The 12206-nt window shown below is 42.0% G+C and overlaps 1 protein-coding gene across 1 annotated transcript in view; it reads left to right on the forward strand.

The window, feature by feature from the left end:
* ADGRV1 (adhesion G protein-coupled receptor V1) overlaps window positions 1–12206 on the forward strand; it is a 366107-nt gene that overhangs the window by 30407 nt on the left and 323494 nt on the right. The window contains exons 10-17 of the mRNA XM_040985862.1: window positions 15–191; window positions 1628–1851; window positions 5987–6113; window positions 6217–6402; window positions 7011–7191; window positions 8111–8274; window positions 9296–9419; window positions 10878–11141. Coding sequence (XP_040841796.1) covers window positions 15–191; window positions 1628–1851; window positions 5987–6113; window positions 6217–6402; window positions 7011–7191; window positions 8111–8274; window positions 9296–9419; window positions 10878–11141 — 1447 coding nt within the window. The remainder of the gene's footprint in view (window positions 1–14; window positions 192–1627; window positions 1852–5986; window positions 6114–6216; window positions 6403–7010; window positions 7192–8110; window positions 8275–9295; window positions 9420–10877; window positions 11142–12206) is intronic.

The raw sequence follows: 12206 nt of genomic DNA on the forward strand, positions 1-12206 counted from the left end.
GTTCTTTATTGCAGTTGGAAACTGTAGAATTGGTGAACATTGTTCCCCCAGTCCCATCCATCAGTCCTAGATTTGGAGAAATCAGAAATATTTCTCTTCTGGTCAGTCCAGCCATTGCAAATGGAGAAATAGGCTTTATTAGCAATCTTCCGATCATTCTGCATGAACCAGAAGATTCTGCTGCAGAAGTGGTAAGTGGGCAATTCCTTACTGATTTGTAATGACCCTCAAGTAACTACTATAGGTATTTTTTGATGGGGTTAGCATTTAGAGCTAGCTGATAGTGAAAAAGCTTCACCATTGACATCAAGTCCTCAGGTATAATCTGATGCAAGAAATTGAGTGATTTTTCAACTCTGAGAATAAAATGAGCATTGATTATCAATAGTGAGACAATACTTTGTGGCTGATTTGCACAGTGCTATGATGTCTGACATGGCAATAACATTTTCAGTGGCCAAGAGGTAGTACCCCAGGTGCTGTTCATTTGCTCAGTTTCAGCACTGAGTTAGACTTCCCTGGGTGCAGCTCAACGGGCTGTCTTGGATCCTGTGCTTCATAGCGAACATGATGTGGTGAAGTTGCTGAGTAATACTGAATTTTAGGATTTTTAAAAATTTGGTATGGATGATTCTTTGGTACGCACAGACTTCCATGGAAAAGCATGTTCCAACGCATCTTACTTGTGCCGTTTTCACATCGGGTGAATTTTTCAGTAAGCCCAACTATCTCTGCATGACTCTTGCCTTAGCTTTGCCAATTCTCCCACGTGGGTTCGGCGACCCAGGTACTTGGGCTGTTTTCTGCTTTTTTCAGGCTAATAGGTCAGAGCTGGATCGGAAATGGAACAGAAGGGACACAAACCTCCTCAATTGGTTGCCTGCAGTGGCTTAACCTGATGTCATCACAACACAGCACCAGCTCATCTGTTTCTTAAATTCATAATTGCTTGTGATTTTGTTTTCTGTTAAATATGAAGTATATCACAGTTGAGCACAACTGAATAGAATTTGTTCCAGAATTACTATGACTGTTGGCATTGATTTAGCTGGTATAAGGGATGGGATGGGTGCTTTCCTGGATGCTGTTCTTCACCTGTCTTCTGCTCACCAGACATGCCAAATAGGGACTGTTCGCTTTCTTTCTGGGGAGGGAATTGTGAACTAGGCAGAGTCCCTTTCCTAAGGTAATGCAGATGCTGTCCCTCATTGGATTGTCTTAGTTGGAAATGATGTCCTATTTCGCCTCCTTCCACTGCAGGAAGCATTTTACATTACCTGATTTAATCACAAAGGTTAATTTCTTGTGATCATTTCTTTTCAGAAATGTCTGGAAGCAGTCTTCAGCAAAATCATGTTTCTCGTGATTTGGCTTTTAAAATATATAAAGACAAATGTTGAGCTAACCATATTTTTGAGTATGAATCATTTTATAACTAGCAAGATGGGTAAAAATAGTTATATTTAAATGGTCCTGTTTAAAGAGGCTTGTTCAGTTGTGTTTTGTCACTGAATTTTCTATGGAATATATACATCCATCGATTAATAATGGACATACATTGACTGACCAGTGTATGAAATTCATGTACACATGTTAGCAGAAATGATTGTGTCTTTCCTTGTTGAAGGTGCATATCCCCTTGCATCGGGATGGAACTGATGGCCAGGCTACTGTCTACTGGAGTTTGAAACCTTCTGGTTTTAACTCAAAAGGTGTCAATAAAGAAGATATATGTCCCTTTAGTGGCTCTGTTTTGTTCTTATCTGGCCAAAGTGACACGACCATCAACATTACCGTGAAAGGGGATGACATACCAGAGATGGATGAAATGGTGACGCTTTCTTTAGACAGGTAATAACTTAAAGTTTATGCAGTGACACTGGTATACTTCAGTTGTTTTAAATCCTGTTTGCTTTTATAAATGAAAAAGCTGTAGTGGGGTCAGCGGGCAGAATGGATAAGGAAGAAGGAAGTAGAATCCTTAATCCTATAAAATACTGTCATGGAAATAGTGCTGTTAGGCTGGCTTGTGGACCCTGTGCGGTGTGTTGATGACTGGTTAGATGATGCATTTTACCTTCCAGTGGCCCTGCACCCTGATTCCCTGGGAAGAAGCACTATAAGGGAGATTCATGTTTCAGATCTGAAACACAGCCAGTGTTTTTTTTTTCATATTAAAAAATATAGTGACAAGTCCAACTAATGGGTTGAAGGAAGAAATCCTCTGGCTTTATCTCCAACATGGAAAGAACTATCTTTCTGGGGCTAACCAGAATGTATTTGCCTTTGTAAAATGGTATTTCCTTTCCACCATGGATTTCCAATGTTGCCTAAATTCTCGTTTTCCAGAGACTTAAATTACACAGGTATAATGGCTGCTTTTGCAATAAAATTTGACATTTATCAGTTGGTACTTGATGTTCTGAAGATTTCCAACTTCCAGTTTTTCAGAAAAGATTTTCTAAAAGTAAACACTACTGTGCTTATTTTTAAGGGTGAAAATCAATTTACATGAAAATCCTTTACAGTCCTAATTATAATTGATACAGATTAGATATCTGGTTTGAGAACTTTGCACAGTTCACATTTGGAAAATTGAAAATTTTAATTATGCCGGTTTATTTCAGGGAAATAAGTGTGATACACAACCTCATCTTAAGTGGTAGCTTTGACATAAAAGGCAAAGCAGGAGAACTGCACAAGTTGGCATGTGTGTTTTCAAGGATATGTGAGGATGAGAAAAGGTTTGGGGGAGTGTTTAGGTTGTAAGTAACATTTGTACTAACAAGCTATCACAATGCCTCACGGTTTGCTTAGTCTATTCCGGTGCAGCCCATGAATGATGCAAATGTGTCTGCTTACACAGCTTTGATTTTCCTAACTCAAAGAGTAAACTGGCTCAAGATCTGAGGATGGAGGTTTGCATCTTTTAAAGCTTAATGAAAGCCAAGTGATTACAAGCAGGGTTGAATGAGATTTGCTTAGCTGCTTTGGTTTGGGAGCGTGTGTGGTGCTGGCAGGCAAAGGGCCTTGCCTTCCCGGAATAGACCTGCTCTTGAGCACAGCTGGCCCACAGAGTCCTACTCCGGAAGTCAGAGCTGCCGAACCTCCTGCCTAGCATTTGTCAGTAGCAAAGGACCCAGCGTGTAGAGTTGCCATAAAGTACATGTTTCTGCTCTTGGCAGGAAAACAAACCTAAAAAGCTGTGAGCTTTGTGTTTGCCCTGTCAGTCTCAATTCCCAGTAGTGTTCACACCGCAGTATTCTTTGTGTTGACAGGGTAGAAACGGAAAGGTTTGTCGTGTATTTTGGGTAAGTGTATGAAGCAGTGTCTTGCGTTTGAGCATTTAGTTTTGCAAGGGGCTGCTTTGGGACAAGGCGGGTACCGTGCATGATACTATGGGGATTGGGTTCCATCTGCTTGTGCATGCTTTGTGTGAAGGTTAATTTTCTCCTGATAAGAGAAAATATCAGCCCATGGGGGGTGTGGAGCTGAGATTTACTAATGTTGGGGCTTGCGAGTTTTACATTATGGATGTTTGTAAAATACTTGATAAAGTTATAGGATGAGGGGCAGGTGTTTAACTCCTGGACCATCCACATCCCATATGCTGAATAAGAAGGTGAATTAAACCCACAGCTGCTCTGCTTCTCATTCAGTTTCCAGCTAATCATCTTGGGTGCCACAGATGATGGCTCAAATGCTTGATCTTGTCAGCTGTGTGGGAGACTTGTGAAGTTCTGGGCTCTTGGCTTTTCTTGGGCCATTTAGGGAGTGAGCTAGTAAAATGAGAAATCTTTCTTCCTTAAGTATAGGAAAAGTGTTTTTTTTTAATTGTTAATACAATCACATTTTGAATTTAAAGATCTGATTTTTCTTGGAGTTTTCACATGAGCTCGAAGGCAAGTATTCTGAAAAGTTTACCCCAAGTCTTTGTTTTAAAAGATCTGTTGGAGAGACAGGTTTCAATCTGCTGTTTTAATCTCCAAAAGATCTCAACAGCCAGGGCTGGACTGGATTGAAGCCAGGAGCTAGGAGCTGTGCCTGGATCTCCCACGTAGGTATCAGAGGCAATTTGTGCTGCATTCTCCCGTGCATTAGCAGGGAGCTAGGTCAGAAGTAAAATAGATCGGACTTGAGCTTTTGCTCTGACAGGGATGCTGGAACTGCAAATGTTAGCTTAACTTGCTACACCACACTGCGGATTGCCAACATCTTCTATTAAGCCTCCTAGCTCTCAGTAATCTTAAGACTTCCATTGGTTTTCTGAATGTATCCTACCAATTTTGTGCTTATATCTGTGTTGCATACAGAACTTTCAAAAACTGTATTTTACATAAAACATTTTAAGAAAGACAAAGCAATTTTTCAATGCTCAAGATGTATTTAATTTTGCATTTTGATCTAGTATTATCATCCATCTTACACATAGGAAATATTAAAGATTTTATCTTTATTTGAAAGGCAGATTTAACACAGGTCTTGCATCCCGATTCACTCCCCAATTGGCCCCAATGGCCAGAGCTGAGCTGATCAGGAGCCAGGAGCTTCTTCTGAGTCTCCCACGGGGGCACAGGGTCCCAAGGTTTTGGGATATCCTCCACTGTATTCCCAGGCCACAAGCAGCGAGCTGAATTGGAAGTAGAGCATCTGGGACATGAACTGGAGCCCATATGGGATGCCAATGCCAGCAGGTGAAGGGTTAGCTCGCTACACCACTGCAGTAGCCCCGACACATAGGGAATTTAAACTAATGAAAATATTGGCATAAATGTAACATGCGCAGATTTTCCGTGAAAAAGATAAGACGGTTTTGACAACGTGATAGTTGTCCCAGTTCTTGGACTGTCTCTTGTGTGGCTTCCAGTGAGCCAGGTCCTGGGTGTCAGACTGCTGAAAGCTCGGGAAGGCTGCTAACTCAGACCATGTGGAAAGAAAGCTGCCCTTCCCCAACTTTTAAGTGCATTGCCTGGGTTTCCTGGCTGTTTGTAGGGTCTATGTGGGGTATTTTGTTTCACACTTAGAGGATCGGGAGTGAGTGGCTCTTCAGTTCCTTGAGCAGCTTCTTTGATCATCCTAATTAGACAAGGAGCATAAAACCAGGTATAAAAGCATTTGAATATTTCTTGACACACAAGAATTATTAGAATGTGTCCTGAGTCTCAAATGCATTAAGTTTTCCTCCCTCATCTGTCCTACATTTTCTTCCCAATGAAAGGGAAAAAACTATTCACTTAATGTAAATTGAAGTGAATAGAAAGGATTTGAGGGCCTGGCGTGATTGCCTAGTGGCTAAATCCTTACCTTACATGTATCCTAGGATCCCATAGGAGTGACAGTTCATGTCTTAGCTGCTCCACTTTTCATCCAGCTCCCTGTTTGTGGCCTGGGAAGCAGCAGAGCATGGCCCAAAGCGTTGGGACCCTGAACTCGTGTGTGAGACGCAGAAGAGATTCTGGGCTTTGGCTCGGCTTTGCTCTGGCTGGTGTGGGCAAGTGGGGGGTGAACCAGTAGAGGAAAGCTCTTTCTCTGTGTCCCCCTCTCTGTAAATCTGCCTTTCCAATAAATCTCAAAGCATTTGAAAGCCACGAAGTCTTCCTGAGCCCGAATCACAGTTGCTTTTACTTTAATGTGATTTTCCTAAATAGTTACTTGAGTGCCCATGGTCAGTTGTACATACTTCTTAAAATGAATCTGTGAAATAGCCTTATTTAAATATTTTCGAACTACATGTTTGAAGTTCTTCTAAAACTGGTGTCAATCTGTAAGTTTTGATCTTACAAAATAGTGAAAACGAAAGTGATGGTATTTGTGTGCATAGGCGGTGTTTGGCTTCACTCAAATTGTGTAATGAATTCAGAAATTTATATTGTCCTGTTCTATTAATTATCTGGAGACTGCTAACTCTACTGCGGGGTCTTCCCTAATTGCCTGCCTTTGCACTATCTGGAAGGTTTTAAAGTGATGTATTTTTTGACTTCTCTAGGGTTAATGTGGAAAACCAAGTGCTGAAGTCAGGGTACACAAGCCGTGACCTAATCATTTTGGAGAACGATGACCCAGGGGGAGTTTTTGAGTTTTCTCCTGCTTCTCGGGGACCCTATTCTGTTAAGGTGGGTGTGACAGAACGCTCTGGGTCATGGGTGCGCACAGTTCCAACAGCGTGGTCTCAGGAGAACTGAACTTGTATGGGTTGCGTGTGTTTGGTTTTTGAAGGAAGGGGATTCTGTGGAGCTGCGCATCACACGGGCCAGGGGCTCCCTGGTGAAGCAGTTCCTGCGCTACCATGTGGAGCCAAGGGATAGCAGCGAGTTCTATGGGAACACAGGGGTGCTCGAGTTCAAGTCTGGGGAACAGGAGATTGTCATCACCTTGCTGACAAGGCTGGATGGCATCCCGGAGGTATGCAATTTCCTTTGTCATGTGCGTTGGCATGAGGTTGATGTCTGGCATATAATGGGACATGCATGTTCTAAACATGAGCCATAAGATGCAGAAAAGGAAGAGGGAATAAGGAACACATTTGAGGACAAAAGCAATCATTTTAAGTGTGATGCTGTGTGTTGCCTAAAGCACACCACACATTCTGTTATCACTGCTCATCTTTGAGCTTCACGTTAAGTGCTAGGACATATGTGTATTAGTTGAACTTTCAATACTGATTTTAAAATCAAGGCTTGCAGTAAGATTGCTTTTTCCAAGGAAATTGAAGTTCATGGGACTAGTTCTACCACATTTACCCACCTTTGCATATATAGCTTGCATATTGATATTATTTTACTTGCCTTTCTTAGTTTAAATGATAACAACAAAAAGGCCGAGTTTACCATTTCGGGGTAGTCTTACTCAGTTTTTCTCTTTGGACTTACATTCAGTATCCCTCTTGAGAGTGAAACTGTATGAATTATCTGTTTTAGAAAAGGTGAATACCTGTATGCTTGTGTTGATATATTTTGTTCTTGTGAAATTGTCTACTTTGTATCTTTATTTTTTTCTGGTCTTCGATGCAGTTGGATGAACACTACTGGGTGGTCCTGAGCAGTCACGGTGAACGTGAAAGCAGACTGGGAAGTGCCACTGTCGTCAACATTACAATCCTGAAAAATGACGATCCTCATGGGCTGATAGAGTTTGTCTCCAGTGGCCCGGAAGCCACCATAAAGGAGAGCAAAGGAGACACTGTCTTCAGTGGTAATTTATCAGATTCTTAGGTTCTGTTTCTGAAAAAGATGTTACTGCTTTCTGAATCTGTTACTTCAGTCACGTCTTTCAGTTCCCTGTTCTTAAAAATGATCTGTAGTACAGAAATGGATCTTTTTAAAAATCATACGTAAGGTTGCTATTTTATTTTTTGGGTAGTGTTGTGATAGTGTTGATGGCTTTTGTTACCTTTTGATTTCAGTAATCATGCACAGTGTGGCTCAGACCCTTGGGAATGAGTCCAGTCAAATGGGAAGAAATACAGCTGATGGATTAGGGACTTGTTGCAGGCAATGAGAATTCTGGTAGAGCAGCAGTGGCTGTGTTAAAGTTCCTCCTGTGAGTGTGAGTCAAGGCACCCCTCCACCTGCCAGCTGCCTGTGGGAGATGCCCCTTGATGACTCACCTAGCAAGTTGCTCTCCTGTGTCCTCTGTAGGGCGACTAGTGGAATGCCCAACCAAGGGCTGGGTGTTGGGTACAGTGCTGAAGAATGTGATTGCTTGGCACTCCACATCCTGTAGATGAGTGCCAAGATTCCATTTCTAGCTTCATGTCCAATTCCAGCTTCCTGGTAACATATGTCCTGGAAGGCAGCAGGTGATGGCTTGAGAGCTTGGGTCGCTGTGTCTGACATGGGGGACCCAGACTGAGTTACTGGTTTTTGGCTTGACTCAGCATTCACTACTGTTGGAATTTGGAGAATGAACCAACAGGTGGAAAAGCTTTCTGACTTATAAATAAAATGAACATGAATGAAAATACTAAACTGTGATATAAAATCTTCTGTAAAGAAGGACAATTGGGCTAATATATAACTTTGGAGGGTATGAGCAATTGGTATTTTTGCTTGAACATTTTCTTTACAAATTAAGTTTACTTACATGTATTTCACATGTTTCTGTTTTGCAGCTGTTTATGGTGTGGTAAGAAATCGAGGCAACTTTGGGAATGTTAGTGTGTTGTGGATTGTTAGTCCAGAATTCACACAAGACGTGTCTCCCGTACAAGGAATCGTTTTCTTTGGAGAACAGGAGTTTTCGAAAAATATCACCATATACTCCCTCCCAGATGAGGTATGTAGGGCTCATGTAGGTCTCTGTATTTGTAGATGCTCAATAATTTTAATTAACTAGTAACACTAAACATGAGTGATTTCAAGTTTATTAATAGAAAATGCATGAAACATTGATAGAAATGCATAAAGTTTATTAGGAAAAAATATACCTGGAAATCCAGCATTTTTTGAGAATACATTTTCCGTGAACTTTTCTGAGACTCAATTGTTTCATGATGTGAGTGTAAGGAAGAACTTTGGCAAAACAGTGACTGTCTAAGCCAACACGGCACTGTTGCTGCTTGGGCTCCCATGAAGGTGTGTTGAACTGGGAGGACTGTCTGTGGTTCAGGGTGTTCGAGAGGCTCTCAGCTTGCAAGGAGGCCTCTGAAGACACAGCTGTGCCCAAGGTGCCCTAGGGAACACTCAGAATTCTGGGCCACGACATTCTCACTTCCACATGGGCTTGTATTCCTAGGGATGGAAAAGAGGAGCTGAGGGGATGCTCAGAGCTGCTACGAGCCTGACTATGCTCCCTCATGGGGCAAAGCCCTAGCCTTTCTGTTTGGCTTCAAGGGAGCAGAGGACCAGCTGACACCGGCATTAGTTTGCAGATCAGGGATGTGGGGTGCTGTCACCTGACGGGACACACGTGTGAGGCCTCTACCATGTATTCAGATGAAAGCTTAATGGAGGTTGTGAGAAGCCTTTGAGACTGACCCTAAGTTTCTATCCTCTGACCAACATGTTTCCCATTTTCTTACAGAAGTAATATGAGATGCGTGGTTTAGCTGTTTGGGGCCTATTTAGGGGAAATTATCTGCATTTCTGTTATCTTATGATGAGATGAATGCAGCTATTTGGATACAAAGCAGCCTTGGAGTAGGAGGAGGGAACATGGGGTCTTAGGGAGGCTCCACCTCTAAAATGAAAGTGGACATGAGTCCTATTTATGGGACCATCTTTAAAAAATGATTTGGGATTTCGTAATCTAAATTCCCATATGAATTACCTGACTTACGCGTAATGTTTCCTGAAAGATTCCAGAGGAAATGGAGGAATTTACCATTATCTTACTAAATGCCACTGGAGGAGCTAAACTGGGCAATGAAACAGCTGCTACTCTGAGGATTCAAAGAAACGATGACCCCGTTTATTTTGCAGGTAGGATTACTGTCTTATCTGCCTGAGTTGATGTCTCTTGCAAGCAATACATTGATTTATAAAAATGTCCAGTTGAATGTTGTCAACAAGGTGCAGTTAGTGCTTAAATGGACTTTTGTGATTGAGTGATTGTTCTGTCTAAAGTTTGAGGAAAATATTTCTAACATTATTCTGAAGCAAAAAATGATTGTAGGATCACCATGGGCTGTATTTGTTCTTTTCTAGTTTTGAGGCATTTTCCTGCTTTGTACAGGAAAATCTTCCATATGTACTTTCTTTGGATCCATATTGCAGCTGTCTCAGGGCTATGTAATGTACTTAGTGGATAGTGCCTCACTGTAATAACTGGTGCTTAATGTGTGTGTTCAATAGATGCCTTGGTTTTGGTCACTTTAATGCATTCCTTAAGACTATCCTTTGCCAACCAAAGGCATATTTTTATTTCATTGATGGAACTTAATTTTTAATTAAACCCTTTTGGTCAACTTTCTCTGTACTAGGAATCTAACGCCCTGAGACTGTATTGATTGCCTTAGCCTTTGGTCAGTATGGATTTAATGAATAAGTCTGTTTAGCCTTCTGTAAACTGTTACAGCAAAAGTAAGACATAAGCTATCTGGGACCATGGTCAGAGAGCTTAGTCTCAACTTGGCGGTGAGGTATATGAAACAGGCAGAGAATTTCTGGTATTACGCACTTCACTGTCATTATGTTTACAATTTGTCAGTCGATTCCAGTGTCACGGAGATAGGAAAACCAGTGACACCAGCAATGGGCCTCATGGAAATTGGGAATAGATTTCCCAACTCCACAGGAACTGTGGTTCCTGTGGCAGGCAGGGATCTTGGTGGTCCCTCTAGTGGAGTCTGGGACTTGAGGTGTGATGTCCACACTAAGAACTTTGAGCCACAGGGGGTGCGCAGGCGAGATGAACCAATGCACACTTCCTTGAATTTCTCTGGGCTTCTCACACCAATTTTTGCAGGGCAAGTGGGTTGGTAAGTTACAAGTTAACTGAACAACGGTACACAAACTACTCCAACAATAGATCACAAAGGGTTAGGGGAAACAATCACCAGACTCTGAGCAGCTGGATAAGTAAACGTGAGTTACAGGAAGACACCAGTGAACAAACAGATCTAATTAGAAAAGGAATTTAACAGAACTTTTTGCTCAGATATGTTTAGGCCACACCACAACCACTAAGAGGGAGATAATGAAGATGCCTCACACCTCCCCGGGCACGTGAGCTGGCAAGTCTTTCCCGCAGTCGTAGCAGGGAGTCTGCTAGCATTTTCAGTCTGCTGAGAATGTTTGAGATTTGCAGTCCTAGGCATTGTGATCTAGTTTTTGGGGGCGCATCTCCACAATCTCCACACAGGGTGTTAGGGGAACTCTGTGGAAATGTATAGGCAGGACCAGAGATGCTCACCTGCTCCTTCTTCATGGATGTTCCAGAACCTCGTGTGCTGAAGGTCCGAGAAGGTGAGCGTGCCAACTTCACTGTCTTGAGAAACGGATCCCTTGACGAGGCCTGCACTGTTCAGTACGTTACTAGGGATGGGAAGGCTACAGCAAGAGAAGGTGACTTTGTTCCTGTGGAAAAAGGAGAGGCCCTTTTTGAGGTGGGAGTCAGAGAGCAGTACCTGTCCATATTCGTTCATGAAGACGGGATCCCTGAAACAGACGAGCCATTTTACATTGTCCTCTTCAACTCCTCAGGTGACTGGATTTTGTTTCTTTACCAAGTTGTGATTTTAGTTGGTGCATTTAGTAAGATAATGGTTGGTACTGCCTTGCAGAGGTGGCACCAAGGAGCACTAAGCTTTGTCTGTCCATGATTACAAAGGTTTGTGTCATTGCTGTCACGAAAGGCTGTGAAGCTTGTCATAAAATGCATATGCTGGTGTTTTCTTGGGCATTACTCTGGACTTACTGTTCCCCAGAGAGGCACAAATAGAAAATTCTTGTATAAGAGATAAATATCTTAAATGAACTTTCTTCCTCTTGCAGTTAATCAACATCCTATAGGGAGGCATTTTGAAACCATGTAAACATCTTATTACCCATAAAATTTTGTTTTATCCTCAATACTTAAACATCCTGTTACTATCAGGATGCATTCTCTTGGTCAAACCCAGGTATCCTGTTGGAGATGTCTTTCTCTTTCAGATTCATTTCTGTTAACTTCTAAACATGTTCTACTTCTAACACAGCAAGTTGTTTAAGCTCATTTTCTGCTTCATGACCCTATAGTCAGCTATTACTGCAGGAAACCTTTGTTCCTTTCCATGAATGTTGTAGTTGAGCAGCCAGGCCTCAGGCAGCAGGTGTGTCCTGATCCTGAAGGCGGGCTGCTCCCGCGCCCTCAGTGTGTGGAGACAGAGTATGTCTGTGGTTGCATGCGTACCCACACCACATGTTGTCGTCTGTAGTTCTGTGTCTTTGTAAGTTGGAGCTCATAAATTGACACTAGAAACTCTATTCCTATTTGCTACAGACATCATTGCAGTTTCCTCCCTTTCCACATCTGCCCTTTATGCTTAGTTCTCCCTATGGTCAAATCATACCCTATTGCCTAAAGACAGAGCTAGTGAGTGCAATTAACATGGACAGGAGTACTCACATACGAGGAGTGGCACTTTATTGTTATGAAAAGATCTGCTTCAGAAACTTGAAACATCTTACTTTTTACTTACGCTATTTGAAGCACTTCCTAGTGTGAAGAAAAGTGTAGTGTATATTTAGTTTGAAGGGTAGTGTAAAGTACTTTCTACAAAATTAAAC

Source organism: Ochotona curzoniae, unplaced genomic scaffold (assembly GCF_017591425.1).
Source record: "Ochotona curzoniae isolate NIBS_2020 unplaced genomic scaffold, NIBS_Ocur_1.0 contig_4501, whole genome shotgun sequence".
In the NCBI taxonomy this organism is placed as follows: domain Eukaryota; kingdom Metazoa; phylum Chordata; class Mammalia; order Lagomorpha; family Ochotonidae; genus Ochotona; species Ochotona curzoniae.